This window comes from Hippocampus comes, unplaced genomic scaffold, assembly GCF_001891065.2.
Source record: "Hippocampus comes isolate QL1 unplaced genomic scaffold, H_comes_QL1_v1.1 scaffold313, whole genome shotgun sequence".
NCBI classification, from domain to species: domain Eukaryota; kingdom Metazoa; phylum Chordata; class Actinopteri; order Syngnathiformes; family Syngnathidae; genus Hippocampus; species Hippocampus comes.
The window spans coordinates 273,856-294,628 of NW_017805037.1; the positions used below are offsets into that span (position 1 = coordinate 273,856).

General features: G+C 43.9%; 2 protein-coding genes across 2 annotated transcripts; both read left to right on the forward strand.

Moving 5' to 3' along the window:
• The first annotated feature begins 3,356 nt into the window (after window positions 1-3,356).
• Window positions 3,357-5,718, forward strand: LOC109512309 (olfactory receptor 1D2-like). The gene has a single exon (XM_019863922.1). It carries the CDS (start codon window positions 3,564-3,566, stop codon window positions 4,506-4,508), a length of 945 nt encoding a protein of 314 aa, XP_019719481.1. The 5' UTR covers window positions 3,357-3,563; the 3' UTR covers window positions 4,509-5,718.
• LOC109512308 (olfactory receptor 49-like) lies at window positions 5,482-8,995 on the forward strand. The gene is made up of 2 exons (XM_019863921.1): window positions 5,482-5,541; window positions 7,334-8,995. The coding sequence occupies exon 2, from the start codon at window positions 7,532-7,534 to the stop codon at window positions 8,519-8,521; it is 990 nt and encodes a 329-aa protein (XP_019719480.1). The 5' UTR covers window positions 5,482-5,541; window positions 7,334-7,531; the 3' UTR covers window positions 8,522-8,995.
• The last annotated feature ends 11,778 nt before the right edge of the window (window positions 8,996-20,773 follow it).

Here is a 20,773-nt window from a genome sequence, read left to right on the forward strand (position 1 = left end):
TACATATTGCACACACACACACACACACACACACACACACACACACACACACACACACACACACACACACACACATTCATTATACAAGCAGGATTGTGAATGTGATGGGCATTGTTCTTGGATATGTGTGAATTTTATGTCATGAAACCCTGACTGTGGATGGTATAATAGTTGGACGCATGTGGGCCGCTCAATCGCCCCCCCCCCCCCCCCCCCCCCCCCCCCCCCTTAATCTTCTCGCTATAGTTTACTTGCTATATTTGACAGCTCAACCATTCCTGGAAAGCGAAAAGCTCTTTATTACTTGTAAATGCTGCTCGAGGGAAACGGAATGAAATGCGCGCTTGCTTCCAGCGTGAACATGCGTGTAATTACGTTTGAAGCGCAGTACACCACACAACTGCAATCTACAAAGTACACGTGTCATCATGAGCTGAAGAGCTCTTTGACAGCATACTCGCAGACTGACCTCCTACCTGCTTTTTCACAAATTCCAGCACACGCTGAATCAATTGATCCGATGGCGACTCCGTTTGAAGCGCAGTACACCACACAACTCATGAATAGCTCTTTGACAGCATATTCGGAGGCTGACCTCCTACCTGCTTTTTCACAAATTCCAGCACACGCTGAATCAATTGATCCGATGGCGAAATCCTATATTTCCAATAGGAGGCGGCATGATCTTTGGCTTCAAACAGACGGTGAGCCATCACAAGTCAAGGTGAGAGAGCGGGTCAATTCTGAAGTGAGTGTCTTAAAACTACTTCTTCGTTGGCGTTGTATAGCGCATATTCAGGTCACATACACACACAAAAGCAGGAACAGTGCGCTGATTGTAAAAATGGGAGGCCCCATTCGGTAGTCTGTCTGCACATGCAGTGTTTGACAATGAGCGCCTTTAAAGAGAACGCGTCTTTCTTTTTGGATGTCATCGTAGAACGCTGCAGACAACATCAACTCATACGTTCACACTACCGGGCAGGATGTCCAATTCGGATTTAAAAAATATATATATATACATATATATATACCTGATTTTTTTTGTACTCGTTCACATTCCAATATCAACAGACAACATCAACTCATACGTTCACACTGCCGGGCAGGATGTCTAATTCGGATTTTTTAAAAAAATATATACCTGATTTTTTTTGTACTCGTTCACATTCCAATATCAAATGCGCCAACAAGGTGTGAACGCAACGTTTCGATGATGTTGTACGCATGCGCATAAAGTGTGACCTCGAATGACACGCACTTCACGGGACTCGCGCGGTGGTTTGGATGAATTTTAGATTTCAGGAACGCGAAGCTCCATGGGAGTGTCGGCGTGTCAAGAACAGGAAGTAGTGGCGACTGCTGTTTTTCACCGCTCGAAATCCCGCGTATATTTGCAGTTACACACAAACAACAGCACAGATCTCAGGAACGTTGTTTATTTCATCCCTCCGGTTTATATGTAATATTTTAAGCATATCTGAAATCCGGTGATTGAGTTCAAAGTGAAAAGAAATCTTGACTCTCGAACTAGTTCACCATTTGCAGCGATGACCACCATTCTCATACTGCAGACGCATCACATACGTATCTGATTTATATCTTATATACGAAGCGGCCTGGGTTGGATTTGAGAAAGAAATCGGAATTGTACAATTCACATTGCGTGAAAAAACATCAGATGCATGTCACATATGGGCAAAAAAAAAATCACAAATGAGCTGGAGTGTGAACACAGATTAAGTGATGGAAAAATATTTTTATAATCACAAAAACTTGGCTACCAGCGTGTGGACTTTAATATACCCACCGTATGTGTATATACTGTATATAAAAGTGTGTAAACAGAGTTCATCATGATCAGGGTTTGTTGATGAGTCGCCTCAGCAACTTGTCAGACTGATAAACATGTTTGTTATTGTAGAGTGGGCCCCTTATGAGAGCACTGTGCTACTAATTGTTCTCAAGGGACAGCAATAGGGACAGATAATGACCTGTTGACCATCCAATTTGCAGAACGCCTGTGAATAGAAGCAATATTCCCCACGGCCCCCCCAAATCAAAATATAGAAGCAGAATCATATTCTGCCAGTATACTTTCATTATACTTTTTGTTCTATTACTTTCTTCCTTTCATAATTTTGCTGCTGTAAATTAGGAATTTCTCCATCGTGAGATGAATAAAGGTTTTCTTATTCTTATTGACATTCATTCCATTTAAGCTTCGGTCTTGTGGTATACAGTACTCCTCAATCACGGAATGTAAATATCCAGTCCAATTGAAATTAAATTAAACAGCTGGCTTCAAAAGAGAGGGGAAAAAACAGTCGTGTATGAGACATCAACAATAATTTCAACAATGACCACAGAACAGTTTTTTTTTTTTTTTACATTTCTCGTTATGTTCATGTCAATTATGCATCGAAGAGGCATATTTTGTGGAAAAAAATCTGACGTTTATTGAAAAAGTCTTCCAATGAGGTCGTTGATGTCATTTCATTGCAAAACTGGGCAACTTCAAGAAAATGATCATCTTCAAAAAACGGCAACGTTGACAAGTTGCACGTAGACAAATTTTATACAAAAAAAACTGAACAAATTACAGGAAAGTAGCAAGTACTGCGCCTTGTGAATACCTTGATTAACCCTTAAAGGCCTTCAAAGAGTCGCATTGATTGCGGTCAGTCAGTTTTCATCTCCGTTGCTGCTCTCCTCAAGATCCCGTCCACCCACTTGGTTACGGCAAACATTGGCAAAGGCCTCCTTGTAGCATCTGCCAACCTGATCACGAACATCAATCTCAGACAGATGACTTTTATGACAGTCTTGCGCAATGGGAGAAACACTAAACATTCGCAACTACTGTGCTAAATACACTTTTTGATGAATCAGGTTGACATAACGTGATGGGCACGCATCACGAGGCCGTTAAACGGCGGATCTGATTCAGTGCACAAAAATGGCCCACGTTAAACGCCAGATCAGAAGAGCTCACGTCATGTAAACAGTTGGCCGGACATCTTGGATCAAAATTATTTCCATCGGAATGGCCACAAAGTCTGCAGGTAAACCCGGCTCAAAGACCCCAGAGGGTAATAATCAGGCCTTAATAATCTCAATGGAGGGAAATTCCGACAGAGAGAGAAAATGCGAAGAGGAGGGACAGACTTGAAAATGTATCGGGAGCCGGACATCCCTTACTTTTAGGGCGTACTGGAAATAACGGTTTAGTTTTGTCAGTCAGACTCCAAATTCCATCTTCCAAACGGTGGTTTAAAATTGAAAGCAAGCACATTTGTATTTGATTGGCAGTGTCGTGTTCCTGTTGGCCCCTGCGCCAAGTCGCCCAAGTCAGACAGCTCATCCAAGGATTGACGAAAGGCCAACATCAGTCGAGGCTTTGGGGCGTCAACACGCTGCCATTGGTCCGCCGCGGTCCCAAAGGTCACGCTGTCTTCTTGCGAAAGCCTTTAACTAGCCGCCGCTGCGCAGGGTCGTTCGGAGGGGCGGATGTGCGTCTCCCCGCTACATTTCTTATGTGGTGAATTTGTCTGCTTGTGTTGATGTTGTTTATGATGGAAAATGTTTCCGATGTCACAATGTTGACTCTGTCTGGTTTGAATTTTCCATTTGCTCAGAGACTCACCATTTTTGTGCTTGTGCTACTCTGCTACCTCATCATCCTGCTGAGCAATTTGACCATCGTTTTGGTCATCGTTGCAGACAGGAAGCTCCATCAGCCCATGTATGTCTTCCTGTGTAACTTATGCATCAACGCCGTGTACGGGTCGGTCGGCTTTTACCCCAAATTCCTGGTGGATCTCCTGTCGTCTCATGTGATTTCATACGCCGGCTGCATGCTGCAAGGTTATGTCATACACTCGTCAAATTGCTGCGATTTTTCCATCTTGGCACTGATGGCTTACGACAGGTACGTGGCTCTGTGCCGGCCTCTTGCTTATCGATCTTTCATGACGCGGCAGCGAGTGTCGCTCTTTGTGTTTTTGTCCTGGTTCATACCTCTGTTTTGTATGTTTATGAACACGGCATCCCTCTTGGGGAAAAAGCTGTGCGGCTCTCACATCAACAGGCTCTACTGCGTCAACCTGATGGTGGTCAACCTCGCTTGCTCCCCGGCCAGAGCCAACAGCATCATCGCGGCGTTCAACATCGGGCTTTATTTCTTGCACTTTCTGTTTATTTGTGGGTCTTATGTGTATCTGATCAAACTGTGCATTTCGTCCACACAGATGTGGAAAAAGTTCAGGCACACGTGCTCGCCGCACTTGGCCTGCCTGCTCACTTACACCGCGACCGTGCTGCTGGATTTGTTGTACATGCGATTCGGTTCGGTGCAGTTGTCTCAACACTTGCACAATTTCATGACCATTGAATTTCTCCTCATTCCTCCAATTTTGAATCCACTCATCTACGGGCTGCAGCTGACACACATCCGCAACAGGATATTGAGTTTTTTCCATACGAAAAAGAAGATACGCAGCTTTTAGACCGAGGAAATGTGTCTGCGTGCGGGCAATATGTCGGATGGGATATTTATGAATGAGGGTTTTGTCCAGAAACAAAAATGAAAGAATGGAGGTTATTTCACGTGGTCTCCATTAGTGGTCAGTGCAGACTATCATTTTGCTGTGCTTTGTTTTTGCATCATGAAATATACAGGCTCATCTAAATAAATTTGAGTATGGCAGAAAATTGATTTATTTTAGTCGTGAAAAGTAGATGAATACCTTTCACAATGTGGACTAATTTCTAGAGTCAATATCATCTTGGTTTTTATTCTATTCAAGTAATATGCTTATTTCTTGACATCTTGAATTTCGAGGTTTTGCTATCTTTAATAATAAGGACTAAAATATTGTATCATAAACTATTCACTCTGTGTGTTCGTAATTCAATAATCTGCAAGTTTGACTTTTTTTTAAAAATTGATCTACGGAAATGAATTCAGTTTTCAGTGATGTGCTAATTCATTGAAGTGGATCTGTATTATTTGAGTTTAATTGCGCAGTGCTCACTTTTCAAATGATTTCATGTTGCAATTCGCACGTTTTGTTTGTAATTCAACGGAGAATAGCTGTCGAATACAAGGGAGTATTCAGTGACGCTGTGCAATGTTACTCAATGAAGAAATGTCTCATTTTCATTGTCAGTCTTGTTGAATAAGAACTCCTTTTCCAATAAACTACACATCACAAATGACACATTCACATTTGTTGAGAACTATGCCAACCACCCACTGTGCTTGCCAACTTTTTAATGTTGGAGTCTGACAACAACATACAATCTTCAATATTAATCAAGTCATGCCATTTGGACTATAAATAACCATAATCTTTTTGTCACAGCGGTCATGAAATTATCTTATTTCGAAATTTGCATTTGAATATTTCCGGTGTAGCGCTTCCTGTTTAACGCGGTTCGCAAAAAAGTAACTTGACGTCTTAAGTACGGCCAGAGTTTGTTCCGGAGTCATACCAAACGCAAACTTTTACGCTGGCAGGCCCTCCGAAGATGCGAAAAGTGTTTTTTTTTTTTTGTAATCATTTTATGTCTATGAACACTTACGTTTGCTAATATTTAGTGTAGAACGTGATCTATGTTAATTATCTGTATGTGTTGTGCATTCTGTTTCAGCTCCTGCGGTGATCAGACCACGGTTGTGGTTCTATGTTGCTCACAAATAAACGGCAAAAATCATCACTAAAGCTTCATCCTTGTTTGAGAGGGCATGCTACATGGACTATAAGTCAGACCTCCCCTGTCAGCTAAATTTGCATTGCTTCATGTCAATGATTTCATGGACATGTTGACAATATCTTGAACCTGAATGAATCCACTGCTGGGAGTTCATATGACTCATCATTTGCGACGACTTTATGATGACGATAAGAAATCCTTCCGTCTTTCTTTCAATTTCCAATAGCGTTTGTCTTAATTTGGGTAAAGCATGAGCTGGAACGTATCCCAGATTGGTCGCCAGCTAATCTCGGCCCATTCAGTACAGACAAAAAACCTTTTGCAGTCACATTCGCTCCATTGAACGTATTTATTGAATCAAGCATTCATGTTTTGGGGATGTCGGAGGAACACATCGAGACAGACAATATAACAGTACTCATTGTCATATGCAGTATTCTTTATCCTCTGCGAGAAACGACCACTGTTATTATTTAGATGACAAGGCAAGGTCAAGTCAAACATTTTCTTTACCATGATACGTCCTATGTGGGCCCACTTGTCAAAACACGGCATGAAATAAGCAGCCAGATCCGCAAGGCATTTTGCTATTGACTGAAATTGATGTCAAAGTTGCTGAGGCCTCAGGTAATGACCACTCGTGGCTCAGTTTGGAAACGTTACATGATCCAACTCAGAAAACAGGTGACATCATTATGAGCTATGATCGCGATAAGTAATTTTAACCAGGATGCTGCAGCCCGAAGTTGGGCCCTGAGGGCCAGCGGGTGGTCCTCAAAATAATTTCAATTTTGCTGCTGTGGGCCGCGGAGCAGCGTATTTTACTAATCAAGCCCAAATGAGCTGTTGCCAAGGAGATGCTCTATTACAATTTAGTTTCCCGATGACACGAGGAAACCAAACATCCAATACTTGTAAAAAAAAAAAAAAAAGGCTGTTGACTTTTCCAAGAAAGAAAAAAAAAATGTGGTCTAGCTTCACAAAAAAAGTCCGTTGTGACAATGACAAGCAGCCCAAAAAAGTGCTTTCGGTGGTCCAGGGTCCGCCGAAATACGTACGCACCTTGTGAAATAAATTAGTGTGTGATGCGCCGTTGGCAGGTGAGGGCTGATGTCTTTGTAATTTGAACAAAGGGTTAGTAAGCGCGAGGCAACAACACTTTTCTGAAATCATCAACTCTCTCAACAACAATACGCACACTCTATTCGCATGCTCTATTTGCTACGGTTGATAAATGTGTTATTCCCCAAAACAAACAGCACCAGAACTCCTCTCAATGGAAAAAAAAAATGGTAGCAGAAATGATTCAGCAGCTGAAAGCATCAACGGGCTGGCTCGATAGCATCTGACGTGTTTTAAAACTACTGTAAAAATCTGTGCCGAGTTATGGCAATCGCTCATTTCTGTCAGGCGAGTTTCCTAAACTCTTCAAAGTGGCGCCATTGAGCCTCCTCTAAAAAAGAGAATGTTGGCTGCGTCCTTGTGAGCAAATTCTATTCCCAACTTTTCGGGCGTACTGGAAATAACGCTTTAGTTTTGTCAGTCAGACTCCAAATTCCATCTTCCAAACGGTGGTTTAAAATTGAAAGCAAGCACATTTGGATTTGATTGGCAGTGCAGTGTCCCTGTTGGCCTCTGCCCCAAGTCGCCGAGGTCAGACAGCTCATCCAAGGATTGACGAAAGGCCAACATCAGTCGAGGCTTTGGGGCGTCAACACGCTGCCATTGGTCCGCCGCAGTCCCAAAGGTCACGCTGTTTTCCTGCAAAAGCCTTTAACTAGCCGCCGCTGCGTGGCGTCGTTCGGAGGGGCGGATGCGCACCTCCCTGCTACATGTGTGCGATGGGGTAGATTTGCGTGCATTGTCTATGATGGAAAATGTTTCCGTTGTCGCAATGTTGACTCTGTCTGGTTTGAATTTTCCATTTGCGCAAAGACTCGTCATTTTTGTGCTTGTGCTACTCTGCTACCTCATCATCCTGCTGAGCAATTTGACCATCGTTTTGGTCATCGTTGCAGACAGGAAGCTCCATCAGCCCATGTATGTCTTCCTGTGTAACTTATGCATCAACGCCGTGTACGGGTCGGTCGGCTTTTACCCCAAATTCCTGGTGGATCTCCTGTCGTCTCATGTGATTTCATACACCGGCTGCTTGCTGCAAGGTTTTGTCATACACTCGTCAAATACTTATGATTTTTCCATCTTGGCACTGATGGCTTACGACAGGTACGTGGCTCTGTGCCGGCCTCTTGCTTATCGATCTTTCATGACGCGGCAGCGAGTGTCGCTCTTTGTGTTTTTGTCCTGGTTCATACCTCTGTTTTGTATGTTTATGAACACGGCATCCCTCTTGGGGAAAAAGCTGTGCGGCTCTCACATCAACAGGCTCTACTGCGTCAACCTGATGGTGGTCAACCTCGCTTGCTCCCCGCCCAGAGCCAACAGCATCATCGTGGCGTTCAACCTCGGGCTATATTTCTTGCACTTTCTGTTTATTTGTTGGTCTTACGTGTACCTAATCAAATTGTGCATTTCGTCCACACAGATGTGGAAAAAGTTCAGGCACACGTGCTCGCCGCACTTGGCCTGCCTGCTCACTTACACCGCGACCGTGCTGCTGGATTTGTTGTACATGCGATTCGGTTCGGCGCAGTTGTCGCAACACTTGCACAACTTCATGACCATCGAATTTCTCCTCATTCCTCCGATTTTCAATCCGCTCATCTACGGGCTGCAGTTGACACACATCCGCAACAGGATATTGAGTTTTTTCCACACAAAAAAGAAGATACGCAGCTTTTAGGCCGGGGTAATGTGCCTGTGTGTGGGCAAAATGTTGGACGGGATGTTTGTGAATGAGGTTTTTGTCCATGAACAGAAATGAAAGAATGGAGATTGGTCTCCATCACTGTTGGTCAATGCAGAATATCATTTTGCTTCGTTTTCAAATCATGAAATGTACAGGTGCATCTCAGCATCTTTTACTCGGTAAACCATTCACAATATCAATTGCCTAATTGTGATTTGCAGCTTCATTTTCATTCTTTTAATGCAATATGCTAATTTCTTGTTATGGTGAATCTGGGGTTTTATTTGCTTTAATAGCAATGATAATAATCAATGATGATGATTAAAAAATGAAATCAGGATCAACATGCCTCCTTTATCTTCTATGGACAATTTATATAGTGGATTTTATAGCCCAATGGTTTTTCATGTCGAGAAATGTATATATGTGGTGACTGTCCCCTCGAATGTCATTTTGAATAAAAGTTTTTTTAAAAATATATTTTGTATTTCCTTTTATTGCATCTTATACTTGATATTGACTTCTTGAAATTGGATGGAAACCAATAACATGACTTAACAACTTGTGCTTATTAATGTTTAAGGAAGATGACAATTTTCATGCCACTTGGACATTAAAGGAGGACTTCAGTCTCAGGCAAAGTTGCATAACCTTAACAGTCTAAAACCTCACACCATTGATTTTATGGAACTGTAGTAGACAATCCCTTTAAACTGAATGAATCTGGTGCTGCACTTCATACGACTCATCATTTGTCATCATTTGTTACGCTTGATGATGATGATGAGAAATCCATCCATCGTTTCAATTCACGTTTGTCTTCATTTGGCTCTAGCTGATGACTCCAGCTTCCTTTATTGCCTTTCTCAGTTGATGTTTACCATCGAACTATACACATAAAAGAGTTACACATGCATTTAGCTTGTCTTAGCCTCTAGTCGGCTGTCTTAGTGCTAATGCTGACGCATAATTAGAAACGCAATATAGACATGGGCTGACAATGAGCATCGGCGTGGCAGTGTTGCGCATATTTGAACACAAGCGGTGAGGCAACACATGTAGACAGACACTGTAACAGCGCTCATGATTATATATTATTTATCAGCTGAGAAAAACAGCTAATATTACTGCTGAGGAGTTCCGGCATCTCTGTCTCCATGTAAATCCATAGGGATGTATCATATTGAGTCACTGATGGTTTAATTAATGGTACACTCGCCGGATTTGTGCGCAGGCAGTGTAGGATCGGTTCCCACTCAGTGATGGTGTGAATGGTCGTTTGTCGCTACAGCTGCAACTAACTGACCACCAGGTCAGGGTGTAGTTTGCCTTCCCCCCATAGTCAGCTGGGATAGGCTCCAGCAACTTCCCGCGACCCTGTACAGGAAAATAGATGGATGTATTTCCCCCTGGTGGCCAAGGTCCACACAAGGTGACAAAAACGTTTTCATTCTTGTTTGCCTTTGCCATGATTGTATGTTTTTATACCAAATAACACGTTTCTAAAGTAAGCATGGGCATAGCCAGAAAATTTTCAAACACAACACCACAAAAGTCTGGATTCTTCACAATTCTAAATGTTGCTTGTTACTTTTAGGTTTGTTCCGATTCATATTTTGAGTGTGTCAATGTGTGCATTTTATTTCATTAAACCATAGCTGTGGATGGCGTGATAAACAATTACTTCTCTGCCATATTCTTTCCTAGCTATTGTGTGAAGGTAATGAACTTGAATCACGTGGACGGCAAGACTTGAATCTGATGTACTTAAAACAGGTAATTTTAGAGTTTGCATTCAGTTCAGTTATAAAGTCATTGATTCTTTAAGTATGCAGTTAACATTAAAAAAAACTTCCGCGAGAGTCTGAAATGATCTAATACGTGAAAGGTGGGAAGTCGTTTTATGTATGCACAAGACCATAACGAATGAACTAATGTTTCTCTAAATTCAGCACTAAAACTGTCATTCATATCTTTACCTTTCTTAGATTATCATCCATCTTCTGTATGCATAATTGACGAATAAAACAGGTCATCCAAAAGGCACGGAAACGAACTCCGCGTCACTAGATGGCGCTAGTGCACCATGGTGTCCTGCGAACGCTACGACGCACGGAGCCACGGCGTCGGAGAAGAAGGCCGCCCGATCCGTGGCTCATCCAGCCTCAGTCAGCCAGTCAGTGAGCCAGCCAGCCAGAAAGTCGTGCGGCCGCGACTGCCGCACATAACATCGCAACCTCGTTGAAGCCCAGCACTTATGCCATAGCCAGCCTCCAACAACCACTTCCCTCTTCCTCGCTCCTTCTGAGTTCCACGCCGCCGTCGGACGACACGCAAGCGGCCAGACATCCGTGTGCGTGCGCGTGTGTGTTTTTGGAAGGGCAGCTACAGTGAGGATTTGAAAACGTGAGTACGGCTGTGTTCTTTTTTTTTTTTGGCGTGGGGGGGGGGTCATGGACACCCGCTTGCTAACAGCGGGTCATTTGTTCACGTCCTCTCCGTATTGGTGCAATGTTAAACGAGTGCGATGAAGAGAACACATCTTGGTGGTGTATAAATATTACAAAAGGCTGTGGAGTGTGGACCGTTGCTCGGTGTCCAAAAACGCGAGACGGTTGTGCTTTGAAGGCGGTCGCGTCACCTCGACTCGACTCTGACACCGCTGCCTGGACGCCTCGCGAGGGTCCGCCAAGGGATCTACCGCATCGTGCTCGGTCAACCGAGGGAGCCTCTCGCGCAGTTGTTGTTGCAACACGTCGAGGGAGTTGTTAATGCAGGTGTTCGCCGCAGTGTGCCGTCTGATGATGTCTCAGTGCTTTGGCAAGATTGGGTTGCATTGGGGAGAGACAGGCCGGGGGGCGAAGAGCCAATAGGGGATCGGGGTGCGGCTAGGGCTTCGGGGGTCCCAAGGAGGATAAAACACCCCGTGACGTTGGCCCCCGGTTTATTTGTTAAGTGTTTATGCGGTAGCTGTTTCTATTCTTTTGCACACTGAAATATTGTTATATCCAAACTGTGCTTTAGATTTATGATTTTTAGAGACGTGAACGTGACAGCGTCCACGTTTGAAACTTTTTTTTTTACCCCTTTAGGAGTCCTGGCTGCCCTCAACTGGATCGACAGTGCATTGACAAGTGGCGGGCGGCACAGTGATGTAGCGGTTAGCATGTCTGGCTCACACTTCTGAGGTTGGGGGTTCAAATCCAGGCGCCAGTGTGGACTTTGCATGTTCTCCAGGTAATCTGACTCTCTCCCACATTTAAAAAACACACGCTATTTCAAGGCTCACCAGCCTTTTTGAAAGAGCCAGCTACTTCCTGGCTACTGATTAATGCAAAGGTTTTGATATACACCTCTGAAATAACAAATTTGCTCACAATATCAATCAATATCAATAAGCAACACTTTTCTTGCAATAAATCTCTGCAAATGGTTACATTTTCAAATGGTCACTTCTGCAACATTCCTAGAAAATCACAATGTCCCATCACTGGTGGGCTACATCTAGAACAGCCCCGTGGGCTACGCATGTGGTCCTTGGGGGCTACCTCGAGTCTTGTTGGAACAGTAGCGCCGTGAGATTTGATGAGATTTTCAAGGCGCCAGGTGTCATTTGCAAAAATTTGAGATATAAGTGCCCCATAGGTGCAGTGAGCGGAACTGAACTCTCTTCATGCGGCCGCGAGCGCCTCTTGGCTGTATGTTGGTTAACCCAGGCAGTGGCTGTAAAGAGGCCAAGATACTTTAAGTGCAAGTTTCTTGTCTGAAAGCAAATTGATGAGTCGGCCCCACGTGGACAGAGCAGCGCCTCTCATCAATCCACTTGGGCCCTGCCTTGAAGACGTGCTCGTTCTCGCCCTGATGGACACGGCGTTGCTCAGTTAACCTCAATAGAAACCAAATCGTTCTCGGCAACATTTGCAGGCTATTATTGTACGAGTCGGAAGAAAACCTGAGGGAATTGTTGTCAGTTTTTATTGGGATTACCATGCAAGTTGATTGTTACTAGCTCGTACAGAACTTGGCTCACAATGTCATAGTTCCAGTGCAATGTGAAGGTCCGGAAATAAGGTGCTTGACAGTGTTGATAGGGTGGAAGTCCAAAGCCTCCCTTGGCACGGGGGAGGACGGATTTTCTCCGTTTGTCAGTGACAGTTTCTCGTCTGCCTGGAGATGTTGTTGTGCAGTAGATGCTGTGGTCTGCCCATGATCAGGCTCGTTCAGCCAAGTCACGTATCATTGCAATCCTTTTCCCTCCTCATATTGTTGTGACCAATGTGAAAAGAGATCCATGTCACATGGTACCTTGCATTGGTGAAAATTCACCCCCCCCCCACCCCCAGAATGTTTCCTCCCATCAGTTCTTTTCATCTTGTATTTTTTGTCTTGCTCACAGTCCAGAATAGAATCCTCTTACTCGTTAACAGTAATTCAACTCAACTCCGGATGTAACTATCCTCAAGCATCATGATATGAACCTCACGATATGATAATTAGATAATTATCATGATATTGTGTGGAGGGTTGGCGATATAAAAGAAAAGAAAAGAAAAAGCTCATGACATTGGCAAAAAAAAAAGTATTCGTTTTTTTGTTTAATTTTGTTGGAACAGCAATGACACACAAATAGGCTTCGCCTGTCATTTTGTTGTCATATGTTCCGATTGGCTCAGCGTGGCAAAGAATCCTGGCAGTGTATTTACAATGCAAAGTTGTGTTTTTAGTATCGTAATACAATGACGACGATGTCGTGGCTATATTAAGATTGCCATGTCATCGTTACATCCCTTCGTTTTTCACATTTTCTTTATCACCGTTGAAATTATACCAATCGTCGTCATCCATCCATTCATCCGCTTTCCCAACCGTTTATCCTCACGAAGATCGCACTTTAATTTAGGAAATGTTCAACTTCACTGTCAAAATCAAGTTGTCCAATTCGAGGCTTGCAAGAGTTCTTGCGTCATCCCCCCCCCCCCCCCCCAAAAAAATGCACAAATGCATTTGGCCACTCCATCTTCCAGTTTCATGTACTCAGCGTTTGCGTTGCACATGGGAATAAGACCTCTTTTTCATGCCATTTGCTGCTGAAACTGCTGAGAGCGCTTCATCCGACTCACAAAGTAGGCCAAGCAAGCAAGCAAGAACCTTGAGCTAAAGCAATCTTGTTTTCTCCTGTTGGATAAGTAGTGGAAGTCTTTTTAGTCCTCAGTTGTCCCTCCTGTGTGATGAGAGTCATTTGGACATCGGGCTATAAATTTGGACCAAAGCAAGAGTTCGAGGGGTTAGTGGAAATAACGCCGCGTGACCCCAGCTTGCGTGACTTCTTCACTTCCCTTGGGGCGGCCACATCAATGCTGCTCCATCACCCGTGCCACCAAATTATGGGGAGGAGGGAGCCGCAGGTTGTGGCCATTATTCATGCACTATACTTACTTGCTTATGCATAATGCATCACTCTTACTTTCCGGGGGGGGGCTATAAATACCAAGAGCCAAATACAGTACAGAGTATTCCGAGCGTCCGTGTTGGGCCCACCCTGTTCTAATGAAGGGCCGGTCTGTACCTATTTTAAGTCATGTGGAGTTCTCGGTGAAACTACAAGAAAGGGCGAATGCACATGCCGGATGATGTTAACATCACAGTGCAGATGTGACATTAGAGTCAGTGTTGTACACACACACACACACACACACACACACACACACACACACACACACACACACACACACACACACACACGCTGAGTGTAAAAGGCACGGCCAACCCTGCATACTCTATTATACTCTCGGGCTTGCCACGGTCAATCGGATAACTCAGATAATCTCATCACCAAAAAGGTTGAAGCAAAATCTCTGTCTCAAAGCTTTGCAGGGATCACCCCCACCCCCCCAAAAAAAAAAACAAAAAAAAACCCAGAAAGAGTTGGTGCAGTTGCGGCGAGCCTGGAGTGCTTAAAAGTCTGAAGTCAGAATATCCAACATTTAGAATCATTTCACACTTGAAAAAGATGAAATGCAGTGTGTCTAATGTGAAGTAAGACGAGCAGTTAACAAGAAGTCAACTTTGCTCTCGTCGTTCACTGACACCCATGTCACTCACCAGGCCAGGCCCCGCCTTTTAAAGCCATACACATTCAAAGTCACAGTTGCTACGCTAGAGCTCGAAGATGGCAAACCCATGTGGACAAAACTGATAACTGCAAAAAATATTTACATTATCTGATTATTCAATGAGAGAATCTTAAAGCAACCCATTCTAACAAAATACTTGATAGCCGCGGCGCTAATTTACCGCATGTTGAAAGTAGAGTGAAACCTTTTTTTTTTTTTTTTTTTTTTTGTAGTGTACACATTTTAGAATTGGCACCAGGGAGTATCAGACAGTGACATAATTCTCTTGTCGGCCTCACATGCTCCTGATCCAGATTATTACTTTGAAAATCTTGTTTTGATAATATAGTCTTGGCTGCTCTACCGCAGCCTTGCCCGTGGCCGCACGGTGTATACTACTGCCGCTCAAAAGAGCAAACCCCGCTTTGATGAAACGTGTCTCGGTGCCACGGCGCGTGGATGATCTCTTCAATCTGTCGTTTGCCGTATGGCAGCCCCGTCACCTGCCGCAACAGGCTACAGTATGTGCGCTGCTTGTGACTGGGTTGGCTCTGATGTAAAGTGAGCCATGATGAAAGTCTGCAGACAGCCCACCCAGATGCACTGCTCGTTGCCGAGTGGGGATTTCAGGTCTGCCATATCGAGGTCCCTCTGGCTTTATAACAAGGGGCAAAGGAATGTCTTGCTAATTCTAATGATGAAGACTTAACGGGATGAATGATGGAAAGTTGAACAAAACAAAAATAGCTAGTCAAGTTTTGATTTGAGTCGTCACTCCAGATGCTGTGGTGGCATATGAATGGCGCCACATTTGTGCACGATGAGTTATTGAAATCGGTGTCCCCGATGCAGGTGTGTTCGTCATAAATCACACAGTCCGGCCCTTTGGGGTTAGAGAGAAAAGATTTGTGGTCCCCGTCATCATAAGATTAGCCCTTTCTTGAGTTTGACATTGTACTTCTTAGCCCCCACATGTTTGGGTCCACATTTGGGGGCGTATCCGATGGTGCCTTAACGTTGGTAACAAATTTGACTGAACTGTGCAGTGGAACTTCTTTCTTTTAATGCCATTGTTGCGGGAAATTTGGGGAAATGTGGAATTCCAAAAGCACGATTAGCCCTCATGAGTCGCGACTCGATTGACCTTTGTCATGGCTCTTGGATTTATTGGTGTAAACATTTGATTTACGTCACCAATGGCCCCGCTGAAGCTTAAATGAGCAGACAGAGGCCGGGCTCCACGTCGTAGCAGCTTATGTGGAGAAATCACCTCGAAAACATGGAATTTGTCATGATGTGGCTGCACATGTATCCACTGTGGATTAGGCTGAGCCCCATTAATAATGCAGGCCGCACGGAGTTCCCGTGAAAACACTTCTCTCATTTAATAAGCTCAACTCGGTTTCCTGAGCTGGCGCTGGCGCTAAAAGTGAATGGAGAATAAATGGAACTTCTGAAGCTGAATGAATAAAGCGCCGCCGCTCGCATGTCCTCTGTATATTGCTCTATCCTCTTCTTTTCAGTTGTATGCACCACACTGCGTATTTCACAAAGACACGTGATGCAAGATTTCCAACCCTTCCGAGGAGTCAGACATGCGTTCGTAAGAAAAAGGCCATGAGCAGCTTTGAGAGGGCAGCCCTGTCTCATGCAAGTGAGCCGGTGGGAAACGTCAAATCTTCGCAGCAGTAGTCATCGCTGTTCTTTGCTAAGGATAAAGAATATGCCCATCGACATGTTGCCGCACTCTTTATGTTTAAAAATATCCCTTGCTTGAAGGGTTATGAAATCACCATGGAGACGGATAACGGTTAACCTGTGCCTCAGTGTGGACCATGATTCAACATCAAGATGTATCGCGATAGACACCCGATTGATATCAGTAGAAAATGACATCAGGAAAATGTTCAGTAAAAAAAAAAAAAAGAATAAATCAGAAGGCAAACCCTGACCGCGGCATTGTGCATGTTGTAGGAAGCGCGCGCGGTCGCCTCTAAACACGACGACGAAGCCGCTCTACCGACGAAGAAGGAGCATTCAATCCAACGAAAAAGCAACAAAACCGACGGCTCAAATACCATCCCAAATACCTTTCTCCGGGTTGGTATGGCGTCTCCTGCCAGTTACTCGTATTTGAAAGCTTTAATGTAGCTCACATCTCGCCAACGGCATGTTTTGTCTACGTTGGAATGACTAAGGTCAAAAGAGGTCAAACCTCAGCATTCTCAAATAGAAATCAATTAACCACAATGCCTGCTGGCGAAATGTCCCCCATGATGGAAACGCATTTGCAGTTCCACAGCCCCCCCCCCCCACTCCCCCATTGTTATTTCAGGGTTCAGTTGCTTCACAATCTATATACGATACTGGAAAAAAAAAAAATTCTGTCTCCGTTATGCCTATGTTAGTTTTTCCAGCATGTCCATACATTTCCTCCCTTTGCATATTCTTCCCCCCCTCCGCTCCCATATTTTTTTGCAGGGACGCAAAAGAGTCCCCTCAAATGTGCCGCAAACCCTCTCGACTTTGTGTCAGTGTATAAGATTAGAAATGTTGCGATCAAATGCCAAGGTCAAACTGCCCTCCCATCTATCCCTTTCTCAAGGAAGCAATTACTCAGGAGTTCTTGAAGAGGAATCTGTCAAATCTGGCATGAACTGGTTTCCACAGTGGTCAAACGTCAAGCTCACGAATGTTATGCAAATTGCCGCTATAGTACAGTGCAGCGACAGTCTTCGTCATTAAAAACGAAAACCAAAAAATGTCTTGGCCAAGTCGGAGCGCTGTTCCAGCACACTACGGCAATCTGAGTCGATTTTTTTCGACATGAATGTGAGGAAGGCCTGCCCCGGAAATAACAATGTGCTGTCATGTCGTGGCTTCGGCTTGTTGCTCCTCCTACCAGCGCAATGAATGCACGTTTAAGTCTCACAATCGGTAGGCAAAACCCAAACCAGGTCAAGTCGGATGCTCTGGGAATGCATACGGAGCGGCTTACATACTGGAAGCTTTCTAAGTGTGTTTGCTGACCCTGTTTTTTCCTATTTTTTCTTTCCGTGATTGTAGCATCATTTGCATCTCCTCTTGGTCAGGTTTTCGCCGAGCTCGATAGGAAGGCTGCAGCGAAGCTGAGCGTTGTTGAGGGCAGATGCTGCAGGTCTACGGGGGCATATTTGTGAACTGTGCTCACTCGCTGGGAACATTTTAATTTAAGCCCTCTGTTTCTATAAAGCGGCTCCAGATTTGTTCTACCTCCGGGCAGTTTGCGTACAGAAGCCGCTGCGGTGGTTCAGGACGACCGCAAAGTGCACGCATGTTTTCGCAACAATTGTCAGAATGCGCCTTGATTTTTAAATTTGGAAGTCATTGTTCTTTTTATAGGATTGGTCACCTGAGAACTTTTTGGATCCAGGATGTATTTTACCATCAGCTTGATTATGGAGAAATGACCATATAAAACGGTGGGCCAAATTCATCTGTACATTATTTGGAAGTGACCTCATTTATTTATTTTTGTGGCATTTGCAATTTCACCTGCTGTTTGTAATCGCATTTAAACCTTGACGATTATTTTTGTTCCTTCATGGCACACTAAATTGTGCATATTCAGGGGAGTGTCCACTCCGGTGTTTTTTTATTTTTCCCTCTGGAGTCCCGAGAGTTCAACTGAATTATTTCCCTCAATTTATAAATAGCTGCGATTGGCTGGCAACCTGTCCAGGGTGTCCCCCGCCTACTGCCCGAAGACGGCTGGGCTAGACTCCGGCACCCCACGCGACCCTTGTGAGGATAAAGCGGATCGGAAAATGGATGGATGGATGGATGGTTGGATGGAATTTATAAATTCATACGAATATGAATATACAATGGGATTAATATTGTGTGCTTTGTCTGTGGTTGTCAATCTGCACCAAAACTTAGTAGTTAAAAGTAGTAGTCGCACAATAAGACATCAGTTTTTGCTGATTTTAAAATAGCTAATATCGTCCGATTAATCATTCAGGCCCTGCTTACCACAACACTCTCTCTCTCTCTCTCTCTCTCTCTCTCTCTCTCTCTCTCTCTCTCTCTCTTCCCCCCCCCTCCATTATATCTATATTTTAGAAGGGAAAAAAATCATAATGTATTGATAATTGTTATGCCGGTCAAATCCATTGGCGAGTTGTTCCCAAATGGGGAGGCGGCGAGAGATTCCCAGCTTTATTTAGGACCTAACGTTCTTCACTGCGACAGAGACTTCAAATTTTGGAGGATGTTAAGAATTCCCGCATATTCAAGATAAAAGAAGACGTATAATTACTGCCGTAAGACTCCCAGTGTGGCCTTGATTGGGGGTCATTTTGGGTGAGCGCCTGCTGTGTTCAGCTCGACTTTCTCCGACTTTGACTGCACTTTGAACGCTTGTGTCAGCGGTTGAATCGAGTTTTGTCGCTGGAGTCAAATGCAACTCTCTCACCTCAATAGCACTCTTTCTTCTTGTCGTCTGCTTCTTTTGAAAGACATAACCGAGCGAGGGCAACCTCGTCCTTTTTGACGTCTTCACGCTTGTGAGCCCAATCTGTAAGGCGACCATCCATCTTCAACACGTTTCCATTATTCAAAAGGAGAGTGAAATTTGGATACTTGATGGCAAAACAAAAATACAAATTGTGTCCTGAACCAAACACGCAGAACTTTGTCTGATGAAAGCTTTACAACAACATCAAATGCAAAACACCATACCATGGACGTCATTTTTTTTTTACAATTCTTTTCAGCAAATGGACATTTGAAGGAAAACAAACAAACAAACAAACAGTGCCGCAACACATGTAGACAGACAATATAAGAATACTCACAAGCATTTTCTTTTTCCAATGCAAATGCAATGGTCATATTACTGCAGCTTATTGAGTAGTTGTCAGTACATACGCACAGCACACAAATAGCCCCTGACAACCACTCCAGGGTGTCCCCAGTTCATTCGCGACTCCAATGAGGACAAGTGCGACAGAAAAGAGATGAATAGAAGATGACATTTGATATTTCGCCCCTATCATCTTTCCAACAAATTGATATGTAATGATGATGGATAATTTCAAGACGTTTGGTTGCATCATCCCGTCTGCAGTGACTCTGTCATTTAAAGATGTGTAAAGTCCTGCCTAGGTTTCAGATTGATCTTTTTCTTTTTTGTTGTTGTTGTTGTTGCTATTTTCACGAGGTTTTCAAATAAATTACTTTGTTTGATTTTTTTTTATTCCATTATATATGTTTTGGACAATCTGTACCTTTATATGTACCTTATTAGCACCAATGATTACTGACTTGGTGGAACGCTCTGTGCCAGCAGCGTAACCCTTTCATGCACAAATAATAACTACCGCAGGATTTTTTTCGTATTAGTCTTTAGGCATGAAAAAAAAATCCCCTTGGATGGCAACACACGTAAGGGTCCATTGTAGTGGTTGATGAAGAATAATTAATATAAGAGAAAACAACATTTGAATAGCTTTCCACTCTGGTAACTGCTATCCCTGAAAGGGTTTAAAAAAAAATACAATCTTATTCATCAAAGGCATGACAAATGAAGCCTGGCTGCACTCTGCAGTCCCTACATGGAGACGGTCATACCTCTCCGAGGATTCCCGCAAACCGGCGTCTTACGAGTTGCAGACTCCAGTGAAATGCGGCGGCGGTGCGCGCCTTATTTATTTATTTTTGGGAGGGGTGGAAGATAGAGCCGCCCTCTTACTCACCTCTTTTTGAGGGCACGGCGCCGTGTAATGCCCGCTGGGGATTCTGCTCACTCATTTTATGACCTTGTTGCGTGGAGGTGTGTGCTGTGCGCACACTTAGCCGGAGAGGCTTTTGCTCTTAACCTATGCGCCACATGGAGATTTCTTCCCGCAGCTATCTGTGCTGTAGGAATTGCGCTCGTGTGTTTGTCAACTTTGCAAAATTGCAGCTGTGTTTAAAATAAATAGTTGCTTGCCAGGGGGTCATTTATGCATATCTGGCTCAGTCCTCCTAACTACTGCTCTGATGCCACGCTGCAGCTTTCTTGTAACAACAAACACACATTTTATGGCCCAAACAGGTTTCATCCCCAACCCCCCAACCCACAACAATTATTTCAGCAACATCTGGGCAC

Excerpts from the sequence above, each read along its gene's own strand:
- LOC109512308 (XM_019863921.1), top strand. The coding sequence starts at position 7,532 with ATGCGCACCTCCCTGCTACATGTGTGCGATGGGGTAGATTTGCGTGCA.
- LOC109512309 (XM_019863922.1), top strand. The coding sequence starts at position 3,564 with ATGTTGTTTATGATGGAAAATGTTTCCGATGTCACAATGTTGACTCTG.